Source organism: Sturnira hondurensis, unplaced genomic scaffold (assembly GCF_014824575.4).
Source record: "Sturnira hondurensis isolate 20B ecotype Veracruz unplaced genomic scaffold, ASM1482457v3 Scaffold0008196, whole genome shotgun sequence".
NCBI lineage: Eukaryota > Metazoa > Chordata > Mammalia > Chiroptera > Phyllostomidae > Sturnira > Sturnira hondurensis.
In genome coordinates this window covers 25,154,354-25,166,428 of record NW_028080827.1, presented here as the reverse complement: position 1 = coordinate 25,166,428, position 12,075 = coordinate 25,154,354, and the positions used below count along the sequence as shown (strand labels likewise).

The 12,075-nt window shown below is 42.2% G+C and overlaps 1 protein-coding gene across 1 annotated transcript in view; it reads right to left on the bottom strand.

Annotated features, from left to right (window-relative positions):
* The window catches only part of CGRRF1 (cell growth regulator with ring finger domain 1), a 28,555-nt gene extending 16,898 nt beyond the window's left edge, over positions 1 to 11,657 (bottom strand). Inside the window, exon 1 of the mRNA XM_037054343.1 lies at positions 11,445 to 11,657. Within this exon, the coding sequence (XP_036910238.1) occupies positions 11,445 to 11,548 (104 nt within the window). The 5' untranslated portion in view covers positions 11,549 to 11,657. The remainder of the gene's footprint in view (positions 1 to 11,444) is intronic.
* Between the last annotated feature and the right edge of the window lie 418 nt (positions 11,658 to 12,075).

The window sequence follows — 12,075 nt, the reverse complement described above, 5'->3', positions numbered from 1 at the left end:
TTGCTCTGACCACACGGATAAATCTCAAAAGCAATGTGCTGTGCAGAAGAAACCTGACGCAAACGAGCGCAGGCTGTGATTCCACAACATGAAATTCGAGACCAGGCAACAGTCATCTATGGTAGAAACAAAAAGCAGAACAATGGTTGCTTCTGGGGTGTAGAGTACGGCCCGACTGGGAAGGGGCACGAGGAAACTTTCTGTGGCCATGTTGATATTCCATGTCCTGGTAGGGTTTGAGTCGTACAGATGATGTGCTGGATAACACTTATCATTTGTATCTTACATTGCATATAAATATTACTTCAAAAGAAAAAACTATAAACAGAAACAAACACTGAACTTTATGCAGTGCTTTTGGGTAAAGAGTACGAGTCACTTTGAAGTGATTGACAAAAAAGATGGACTCGGGTGGCTGAAAGGATGGGGTGGTCAGGACAGACATGTAACACAGACGTTACAGCAAAATGTTCATACAGAACCTAAATGATGGGCACATGTATGTTTACTGTATAATTCTTTCATTGTATGTATGTTCAAAAATTTTAATAAGAAAATGTTGGAAAGAAGAGACACAGCTGGGCATGAAGACATCTTTATGAATCTGATAAGGGTAAAACATATAAAGTGACACATAAGGCTTACATTACAATTTGATGGGTACTGAGTCTGAAGTAGGCAGTGGTAACCAAGCCTTCACATAGTAAGAGGACCTTACAGTTGTCCTCTTAAGACAAGGGCCAAGGCCAGGTTCACGACTTGAATCCAGGAGCTAGATTAGGCCAATATCAATATGGGATAGAATTGCCACTATAAGCCCTGGTCCTTGACTAGGGAGCAGGGGGTTGTCTAGAAATTTGGGTAGATGGTTAAAAAGCAAGGAGAAGAATAAAGGGAGGGGGGAAAACTTCCACTAAAACTTAGGCTGCACTCTAAAATTTCAAAATAACATGAATAAGTGGAATGCCAAGAAAGAGCCAATAAAATGAACAAATGGAATTAAATTTCATTCTAGATTAACTTAATTTTATAGATCAGTTGTTTAAGACTGTTTTGGTTGGGCCTAAAAGGTGAAAACTAAGCCTCTAAGAGATGTATCTCCAAGCACACTAACTGCACCCAAAACAAAGCTCAAGAATATCTGTATGAATACAAAACATGTAACATCAGGTAAAGTAAAACTCACAATGTTTAGTGTTCAATAAAGAAATTACCAGGCATGCAAAGAAAATACTGTGGGTCAGAAAATATGACCCACAATAAGGAGAGAAACTAATCAATAGAAATAGACCCCAGAAATGATACAATACAGATACTAGAATTAGTAGACAAGGACATCAAAATAATTGTTATAATTATATTTTTTAAAGGTAAAAAAGACTGAGCATTTTATACAGGGATATGAAAGATATAAAAAAAGACCCAAATCCACTGCTGAAGATGAAAAATACAATGTTTGAGACAAAAAACATACTGAATGGGATTAAGAGCAAATCAGACATATGGATCAAAAGATCAGTAAATTTGAAGACCCAGCAACAGAAAGGATCCAACATGAAACACAGGGGAAAAAAGGCTGAGTAAGGAAACAGAGAGCTGAAGCACACTGTCGGTCAGTCTAATACGCAACCCAAGTCGGCAGAGGAGGGACAGAGAAATAAATGGAAACCAGAAACAGAGATGCAAAAGTTCTGAGCAAATTAAATCCAGTGTAGAAAAAGATTAATACATCATAACCAACTGAGGTTTACCTCAGGAATGCACGGCTGGCTTAGCATCATATTAAAATTTTAATGTAATTCACCATATTAACAGAGTGAAAAAAACACACACAGAATATGATCATCTTAATACATGCAGAAAAAGCACTAGCTAAAATCTACTGTCTATTCCTGATAAAAACCCTCAGCAAACTAAGAATGTAAAGGAACTTAACATGATAAAGGGTAGCGACAGCAATAAAAAATGTACAGTTTACATCATACTTGAAAAATTGCTTTCCTCCTAAAATCAGGAATAAGACACAATGGCTCTGTGTCCTTAAGCAACCCCTCAACCTCTGTGTAACTGTCACCCCACCTGCGAGAGTTTCCGACAGGCTCGGCACTGCGGAGGTGCTAGCACTGACCATCTTGTGGGCGGAGTAGACTTGGGAGCTGACAGAAGGGCTAGAGAGAAAAACTAACTTCTCCTCCTCCATTCTCAGGCTCAGTCACCCCACAGGTTCTGTGCCCACCGCTCACCACTGCCCAGGGCCTTCTGAAGGGCCAGTCAGGCACGTGGAGTGGCAGGGCACAGGCATGCCCTCCCTATGACAGCCATGAGATAGACCCCTCCCCTTCCTTCCTTCGCCCCTCAGAATGAAGAGAACAAATGCAGAAAAACCACTCTACACATACACAACACATTCCCTGGCCCCTTCCTCACAATTTTAATTCTCCCTACCTTTCCCCACCCTTTTCTTCTTTACCTCCTCTGCCCGGCTCCTTACACCCCCACTACCAGCAGTAAAAGCCAGAATTTCGATCTCACGGAGTTCACTTCCACTGTAGGTTCAAGTACTGTATTTGAGGTACTGCTTGTGCTGCACCTAAAAATTTCAACTAAACAATTCTTAAAGACAGAGGAGCCAGAAAGTTCAAAAAGCAGGGCTTTGGGGAAATAAATGGAAGTAGCCTGTTGTGAACATGAAATTCCTTTGTAATATGCTTTATGGTCTCCATGATATACCTGGTTTTAACCTAACAAATATTTCTTCAAATCTTTACATAAAATCAGCATTGTAGGAAAATATGCTATATCTGCTCTCTGGCTTTGTATACACTACAGATTGAAACAAATAATTTGAGATGTGAAGTGTTGCTTTTCTTTAAGCATGGTTACCCAAGGCTGTTTGGCCCATTGAGAACTGACACAGCACACCTACTACTAAATTAAATTCACTTCTCCAGGTTTCTTATTTCTCTGCCTCATGCATAATCTTGGGTCTACATTTCCAACATCCTAAGGTCCTGGATTTAACTCATATATGTCTTTCTAAATTGGTATTATGTATCTTGCTTAATCTTTGGCCTTTTTATCCTATGTAAACTTTTTACTGTGATGAATAACATATACACAGAAAAGTACACAAAACAGTTCAGTGAATTAAAAGTAATTGTCACTCAGGTTAAAAATCAAAACAACGTCCTCAGAAAGCCTCCTGTGTCGACTCCCAAGCACTGTCCTTTCCCTCCTCACTCTACTGACTTCAGTCACTATAATTTAGTCTTTGAATTTTATGTAAGAGGAAGTATGCCATGTATACTTTTATTTCCTATTTTACAATATTTTGCTTGAAGATCCAACCATATAGCTACATTTAGTGCATTTTTGTGGATGTATAGTATTCTGTTGTGTAAATACACCATAATTTGCTTATTTTTATTTTTGATGGACATTTACGTGGCCCTCACATCGTGACCATCATAAAGAATGCATACGTGAACATTTGCACACAAGGCTCAGTGCATGCACATGCCTTTGTTAGGTACACACTGGGCATGGAATTCCTCACCCATAAGGTCTGTGCTTCTTCAACTTGAGTGGAAAATGCTTACAACTCTTCTATGTGGGTGTCAATTTACACTCCCACCAGCAATGAATGAGTGCTCCCCTACCTCCATGTCCTCGCCAAAACATTACTAGCCATGGTGGGTGTGTGGTGGTATTGCATTCCGTTTTAATCTTTATTTCCCTGATGACTAGGGAGGCTGAGCACCTTTTATGTTTATTGCTACTTGAATACCTTCTTTTGTGAAAGCCCTTGTCAAGTTCTCTGTTTTTCTACTGGTCTGTTTTTATTTTTTTATTGATAGGAATTCTTTTGATTCCTGAATATGTGCCCTTTGTTGGATTTATCTTCATCCCTTCTACATCTTCTCTCTTCATGTTCACACTGGTATCTTTTGAAACAGAGTTCTTAATTTTAACGTGAAATTATTAGCCTTTTCCTTTAAGGTTAATGGTTTTGCTCTTTGGCTTTTCATTCCTGCCTTATCTGAGTTATGTCCCAACACTGCTACATTTCCCAGTTACAATGTCAGACACTTTAGTATTCCTGTCGCCTTAAAGGAGTTAGCCAAGCACAGCAAGAGTGGATGGCACTTAGACTTTGCCTTCCACACCTGACATCCTCATGCTTTGGAGGAAAAGCAGGTGCAGTGCACAGGGTAGAATTCACTGTGTGATAGAGTGACATCACAGTCTGACCACACTCTTGTCCTAAACACTATGCCTAAAGTATCTAAGATCATAGAAGCTTGTTTTGGGGCAGCTGATAATGCTGATGACTCAGGTTGAGCTTTCAGCTTAGTATAATCCTAAAACATCTCATGTGCCTGACCCAGCGTGAGCATGCTGATTTTTGTACAAAAATCTGCAACTTTCACAATTTCAACTTATTTGCTGTGGACCAATATTTCCATCTTTAATGTATTATTCAAAAGCCAAAGTACATAAACGCTGTGGAATGAGGTTACAAATTGGAGACTGGTTAAATAGCAATCCATACTAAGGGTGACAAATGGTTCTGTAAAATACTGGGAAGTAGACCCGGTGATGTGTCTCTGGCCACCATCCTTACACCTGGCCTTTCCCACATTTTTAATAAAAAACTTGAAGAAAGTCATTGATGTTTTGTGTATGAGATCTGACATAAGAAATAAAGTAGTAAAACAGAAAGTTGACTGATTTTCTTTTCAATCAATTCCATCTTTACCGTTTTTCCCACTTAAAGTCATTTTGGTATAACTTAGTAATGAAATAACAACTAAATAAATATTTCTTAACATTCATTACTTAGTCTTTTATATAAACTGAGCCCTCCTTTTTTCCACAAAGAGAATTTTCCATTCTCTTTCCTTTGCTGTTATAATTTTATTCTTAATCCTCCTGGTTTTGTTTATAATTTTGTTTTTTTCCATTTCTAAATTGTTTGCTGCATTTGTTCATAATGCTTAAACCTCCAGTACGGCAATAACCTGCGGAATCCCAACTCTGTCCACGTGTTTTCTTTTTTAAAAAAATATTTTATTTATTTATTTTTAGAGAGGGGGGAAGGGAAAGAGAAGGAGTGGGAGAGAAACATCAATGTGTGGTTGCCTCTCGTGTGTCCCCTACTGGGGACCTGGCCTGCAACCCAGGCATGTACCCTGACTGGGAATCGAACTGGCGACCCTTTGCTTCACAGGCCCGTGCTCAATCCACTGAGCTACACCAGCCAGGGCTGTCCATGTGTTTTCATATGGCATATACAATACCTTACCCTGCACACGCTTCCTAAGCTTCTTTTCAGTAGCTAAAGCAGAACTGACCTCCTTTCCTTGTGTCTGAAATCTCACGGAATCCTTCATGAATAAAGGTTACTTTGAGGCTGAAGTTTCAAGCTCAGAAGTATACAACTTTTACTACCCTTTCAACCTTTGGAAAACACAGAGGCAGTCTGCAGGGCCTCCTCTCCTGCCTAATTTCCCCAAAATGGTCCCACTTGGCTAGATGGATTCTGAGACTGATCAGCATGTAAAAACCATTCCTAAAGACATCCTTCGTATGGGAGGTGGGCCGTCTCTGAGAACTGCTGTGCTAACAATAAGACTTTGAAAAAGTAACTAACCTCTAAAATTCAGAACCCTTAATTATAAAAAGAAGAGATAGAGTAAGAGCTCTCATGGCCCTACTAAGGTTTGAAATGCCATTCCTATAGTTTTGGTTTTCTTCTAAAATGTTCCAAGAAAATTCTTGCCAAAGCATCATATATTTTGCACCCTAAGCACATACAAACTAACGCCATATTCTTTTCCTAAGGAGAAATCTGTACCTCATCACCAGCCTCATCACACACAAACGACCTGATGCATTTGACAAGTAGACGAGAAGGAAACAAGGTCAGTGTTTCAGGCAGGGCTGGTGGAAGGCAGACTCCACATCAGTTGTTAAAACATAAAGAACCGTTAAACCAACCTGGCTGGTGTAACTCAGTGGATTGAGCATGGGCCTGATTCGTGAACCACACGATCATGGTTCGATTCCCAGTCAGGGCACATGCCTGGGTTGAAGGCCCGTTCCCAGCAGGGGCCAGTTCCCAGCAGGGGATGCACCAGAAGAAACCATACATTGATATTTTTCTCCTCTCCTTCCCTTCCCTTCTAAAGATAAAAAAAAAACCAAAAACCGTTAAACCAAGTACTGGAGGGCTGAAAAGGCAAGAAGGGGACATGAAGGTATCCCAGCATGAAGCAGGTATCACTGCTAGGGCTGGGGACACAAAGAAAAAAGTGAGGCTTATCACAAGTTAGAAACTTAGAGAAGGGATCCCTGGGAACTAGGACCCAGACCTTTTCGGCAGGAGTTCTGGCCAGCTGCTGACATCTCTGAAGGAGTGCCCTAAGGCTGGTTCTAGGTACGAGGAAAACTGTAAACAAACAAACTACTGCAACTTGGGCCAACTGTCACGGCCAGGGTGAAGGCCAACGCTGCAGAAATGTAGATCAGGAAAAGGGAGCCAACTTTTAAGAAAGAGACTGGAAGGCTGGAGGAGGAAGAAGGGACTTGAGGAGGAAGAAGACAGCAAACTAGCATAAGAGAAATGTGGTTTACAAAGACCCAGCCAGCACCGGTATCAAAAAGCAGGGGACAGAAGCATATGTTTGCAGCTGAGACAACAGCCTTTGAGAAAGGTCTGTAGGACTTACAGTATATATCCTTGTGGCAGCACTGAAGGATACAGGGACCTCCCGCATGGGGACCTCACCTCCCTTTCAATCAGAAGCCCCCGTCTACCGATTGGCTTCCATCTGGAAGCTGACGAAAGGTCCTAACTCTCCACTGTTGCGACTCAAGTCAGGTTTTGGCTCCAGACTTGGAGTTTTCCCTCCTGTGCAGTTCATGTAGCATTTAGTAACCCACTGTCTATTTCATTCCCAGGGACATTGTNGGATACAGGGACCTCCCGCATGGGGACCTCACCTCCCTTTCAATCAGAAGCCCCCGTCTACCGATTGGCTTCCATCTGGAAGCTGACGAAAGGTCCTAACTCTCCGCTGTTGCGACTCAAGTCAGGTTTTGGCTCCAGACTTGGAGTTTTCCCTCCTGTGCAGTTCATGTAGCATTTAGTAACCCACTGTCTATTTCATTCCCAGGGACATTGTAACTGATCAGCCACTGCCAAGATCCCAGCAGACCAAAACGTTTTCTGCTATGTCTTCTGCTATGTCGTCCACTACCCACTATGGGACATATGTCCACCTTGACTCCTGTGGTTGTGTTGCCACTAGACTTTAGGTCAGGAGGTCTACTGTAAGAGCAGCATCTCTCACTATCGTAAATCGCCTAGGGAAGGCAGGTGACAAGGATTCTCAAGAGTGTGTCTCCTCCCAGTAATGTATTTCTCAGTGCCTTCATGAAAAGTGTACCTTCTGTGCACCCTTGAAGAATGCAGGAGCGGGGTGGGTGTGCAGACTGCACATAATAAATCCAGTCCAGTATTCCTATTTTCCTAAGCCTTCAGATTTCTTCCTCAATATGTGAGGAAAAGTTCCAGCATGTCAATCTTATGAAATATAAGACCACCTCTGAGTCCCAGTTTCAGTCAACCAAATATGAATTAAACAATTTAGATTCAGAATTTCTTGAGAATACACCCAGATCAATAAATCTTATCTGATGTTATAGTCTGAAGGTTTAGGATTCTGTCCTGCTTAGCATAAACTATTTACAATCCATTCTCACATATACTTCCAAAGTTCTCAATGATACAAATTAGCAAAACTTTGCAATTCTTTTAGAGGCTAGGCTATTTCTAACCAGTTCAGAATTCTGTCCCTGAGCTTCGAAGCAAAACGTAATAGATGCGGGACTTGAGTACAGACACCTTCTGCAAAGCAACTGCCCCAGGCGAGGTTATTATGGAATCTTTAAGTAAGGGAAAGTTGGTTTTCTCATACACAGAAAGCAGGCTGCTTCAATCAACAAAGAAGGCTCAGACTGACTTGGGGTTTTAAGATTCTCAGCTTTGTCCAAGCCTATTCAGATGTTCTCACTCCAAGTTTCAGGGCTCCACTTTTTTACAATCAGTGTCCTAAAAGAGACATCTACAAGACTGTGTAATTCTGTTATCAGCACAATTAAAGCTGTGTTCAATTTTTAGCTCTGTGGCAACATGAAATAAAGTACTTTAGAACCATAGAAACTGTCTGATTCTCTAAGATTTGATCTAAGAATTAAAAGACCTGAGTTAGTCATTTTCTCATTAACTACTCCAATGATCTCAAAAGCAACCATCCCACCCACCCGTCAGTCCTGTAGTTATCGTTACTGCCATAATGGTCAAGTGTGTTAGCTGCCTGGTCCCCCAAGCCACTTGTTTCAGAAATCATTTTATCACAATCACCCAAAGGTGGTAAGTGATTTAATGAACTGTAATGCCAATGTATGTCATGTGTTACTAGATGAATATTTCCCATCAGCAAGGAGCTGAAGAAATGACCAGACCACTCCTCAAATACCATCTTTGAGGGTTCCCCCCAGGATCCTATTCTTAGTAATTTCCTTATTGATATCTGTATCAGTCCAACAGAAAACCAAAACCACACCAGTTATTTTAACAGAGATAATTTAATATAAAAACTGTTAACCAGATGTTAAAGAACTGAAAAGGCAAAAAGGGGACACTGAGTATCAAAGTAGTTAACAGTAAGAAGCAACTATCTCTTCTAGGATAGGAATAGAGGAAAGAGTTACTACAGCCAAGAAATGTGGAGGAAGGACCCTCATGGACCCTGGGACTCAGATCTGAGGAAAGGGTATTGATGTCTTTGAAAGGGTGCAATGAGGCGGGCTCTAGGAGAGTGGAAAAGTATAAACTGGAAAAACTGGGGCCAAGTGTTAGCGTCAGAATGAGGCACTACTGCTGTGGTAAGACAGACAAGAAAAAGAATCAGGCCCTGGCTGGTGTGGCTCAGTGGACTGAGTACCAGCCTGCAAATCAAAGGGTTGCTGGTCCGATTCCCAGTGGGAGCACATGTCTGGGTTGCAGGCCATTATCCCCAGTATGGGGTGAGCTAGAGGCAACAATACACTGCTGTTTCACTCCCTCTCTTTGTCCCTCCCTTCCCCATCTCTCTAAAAATAAATAAATACAATCTTGAAAAATAAAAATAACAATTAAAATATATGTATTTTTAAAAAGAATTAGATAGGAAGCAGCAAGTCCTCTTGTTCTCTAACCTTTCACTCTTCTTCCCTATTGGCAAAGCCTCATGGGCTCCCAGCTAGCAAAGAAGAAATGTGACTTAGAGGTTCTGCCTCAGATTCACAAAGCAGAATATCTAATGGTGGTATGGAGCCGAGAGACAACAGCTTAATAATCTGTAGTCAAGAAGAAGCAGGGAGTAGCTGCAGAGTCAGGGTCCCCAGTAATCTGAAACTGTTAAAAAGTGTATATGGCGTTTTGGTCTCTTTTCTGCACAGTGCCTGGCAAATAGCAGGAGTTTAATAAATGTGAGCAGCTAGGATTCACAGAAACCACCATGTAGTGAAACAGAAACACTATACTTCTAGTTGCATGATTCTTTACTATTGCTATTGGGATTCCTCTGATCAGAAGTTCTCGTTCTTTCTCTACTCTCACACAGTGCAGGTGGACAAGGAAAACAGTGGGAAGAAGCAATGGGAAAGAAACTCAGAGCTCAACTGAGGTAAGAACCATGAGAGAGAAGACAGATGACTACTAAGGATTATATTTTGCAAGGTTAAAAAAGGACAAGGGTGAAGAGCACAGTGGATTAATGGATTTACCTTCTGCCTGGGGTACTATTAGAAAGTTGTTTCAAGGAGAGTTAGATGGTTTTCAACTCAATGAATCTGCAACTTTGGCTTAGGTTAGCAAATAAACGCTAGTAAAAAAGGTTATCTACATGGACAGAGCTAACCCAGATGGGGAGGATAGTTGGGTTAGGCTCAAGATGACTGGTTAGACCCAAATCAAGACAAAAGTGACTAGAACTGACATGGTCTTGCAGCATCAGCAATATTTAGCCCAGAATTTCAAAAGTGCTACAATTACCTAGGCTTCCACCCTTAGAAAAGCCATACCTAAATGTAGTGTCATTAAGTCTTCAAACAAGTCTTAAACCTGGCTGAGCCAGGACTTGAATATAGGCCTGATACCAACGTGTGTCTCTTAATGACTATAAACATGGTGTTTCCCTCACACAGAGATGCTGCCGTCATTATCAGTACGGCCTTCACTCATTTTCCTCTTCTCAATACTGAAGACGGGTATCTGAGATATCTAATTAGTTGGCCCATTGGAAAATTAGAATGTAAGGATTTAATGCAATTATCAACTACTTATTTCCCTTAATAGATAAAATTTGTATTTAAGAGAATAACATTAATGTTACAGTTATTCAAAAATCCTGTGTTAAGACTTTTCTCAAATGGGCAACAGCTCCCTAATTCCAATCACAAACTTTCTTGAAGGGCAATAGCAATAAAATCTGATGGGCGAAGAATAACAAATTGTGTAAAATTGGTCTTAATCTTTCCCCACGCACAAGCAAGGAATTTTTTGCTCTTCTGCTTACGGTGTGGGAAGCAGTGTAAAAGTATTGAAACTTTGCTTAGTTCCTAAAGATGGCATATGTCGTCAGAAAATGACAAGGACTTGTGTCCTTTCTTTAAAGTAATCACTTATATTATTGTGATCAAAGGATATTTTTAAACTCGTTTTACACAGCCTGCTTTATTCACTAACATGTCTCCTCTGCCCCTCTGCTCATGTTGTATTCTCTGAAATGCCGTCTACTCTCCGTTGCACACACTGTACTACATTTACTTTTCAAAACACTCATTCTTCAAAATGTAGCTCATGTCTTTCTTCAACGGATGAACTGGTAAAATGATTTAAACTAGCTCTATCTATAAGGCTTCCCTAAACATGATAAAATGGAGTTCTGTTACAAGTGACACTGAGGCCAAGTGCTCAGTGCAGAAGTACAACAATCAAAGTTGTTTACAGTCCATGTCCGTGCAGTGTACCGCAGCTGACTGGACACTCTGAGCACACAGTAGGCCTCAATCCAGGACAGAAGCCTTTTGGACAAGCACTCATCCCCAACACCAAGACCAGACACTTACTGGAGGCTTTATTATCCAGAAACAAAGCTGGGTAAATAAAACACCTCAATCCGGCACCACCCCCCTTCGCCTGCAGCGACAGTGATCGTTCCTGGGCGATGCAGGTGTGGTGTTCGCCTTGTTTTCCTCGAGGAGCCAGTTGGAGCCCTCGACACCAGACCCCGACAGCCCCATGTTCTCCAGCGCCACAGCGTCCCAGCTCACCGCGACCCTACTGCCCAGCGGTCTGCCCCTCCATCTCTTGCCACTAGCTCTGGGGCACTTACCATCCCAATACCAGGCCGGCGGTCACGATGAAGCAGGTAAAGACCACCGCTATATAGAAATGCGGTGAGTACTCATACAGCGTTACTAGAAACAACGCGGCCATCAGGGTCTTCTAAGCTAAACTGGGCTCCGGCGCCCAGCCCGGCTCAGCCCGCTTCGCCCGCTCCGCCCGCTCCGCCAGGGTAAAAGCCACTACGGTAAAAGCCACTACGGTGCCCCACAGCGGACAAACTTTGTACCTCCGCACTTGTCTGAGGTCTAGATAAACTGGACGCCGGGCGGCCTCGCCGGCTCAGGGAGCCGAAGTGCCAATCACGGCGTCGTCTTCAGGGCTCGCCCCGCCGTCCCGAGCTATTGGCTTCACCGAGGGGCGGGGCCCTGACTCGCACCGCCCCAACTCACAGGATTGGTTCCCAGCGAGCGTCTTCTCCACCCGTTTTGTTCCAGCCCGGCTTTTCTGCCGCAAATTCTAAATATCAATAGATCGGCGGTCGACTCTGTCCAAGACTCAGCTAAGGTTACAGAAGGAGGAAGCACAATCCAAAATCTACGTAACAAAGCCTAAATCCCGAATCCCTACATATTAGATCCGAGGCAAATTTGGGAGGAGGGGGAAGGCCGGCATCTTAA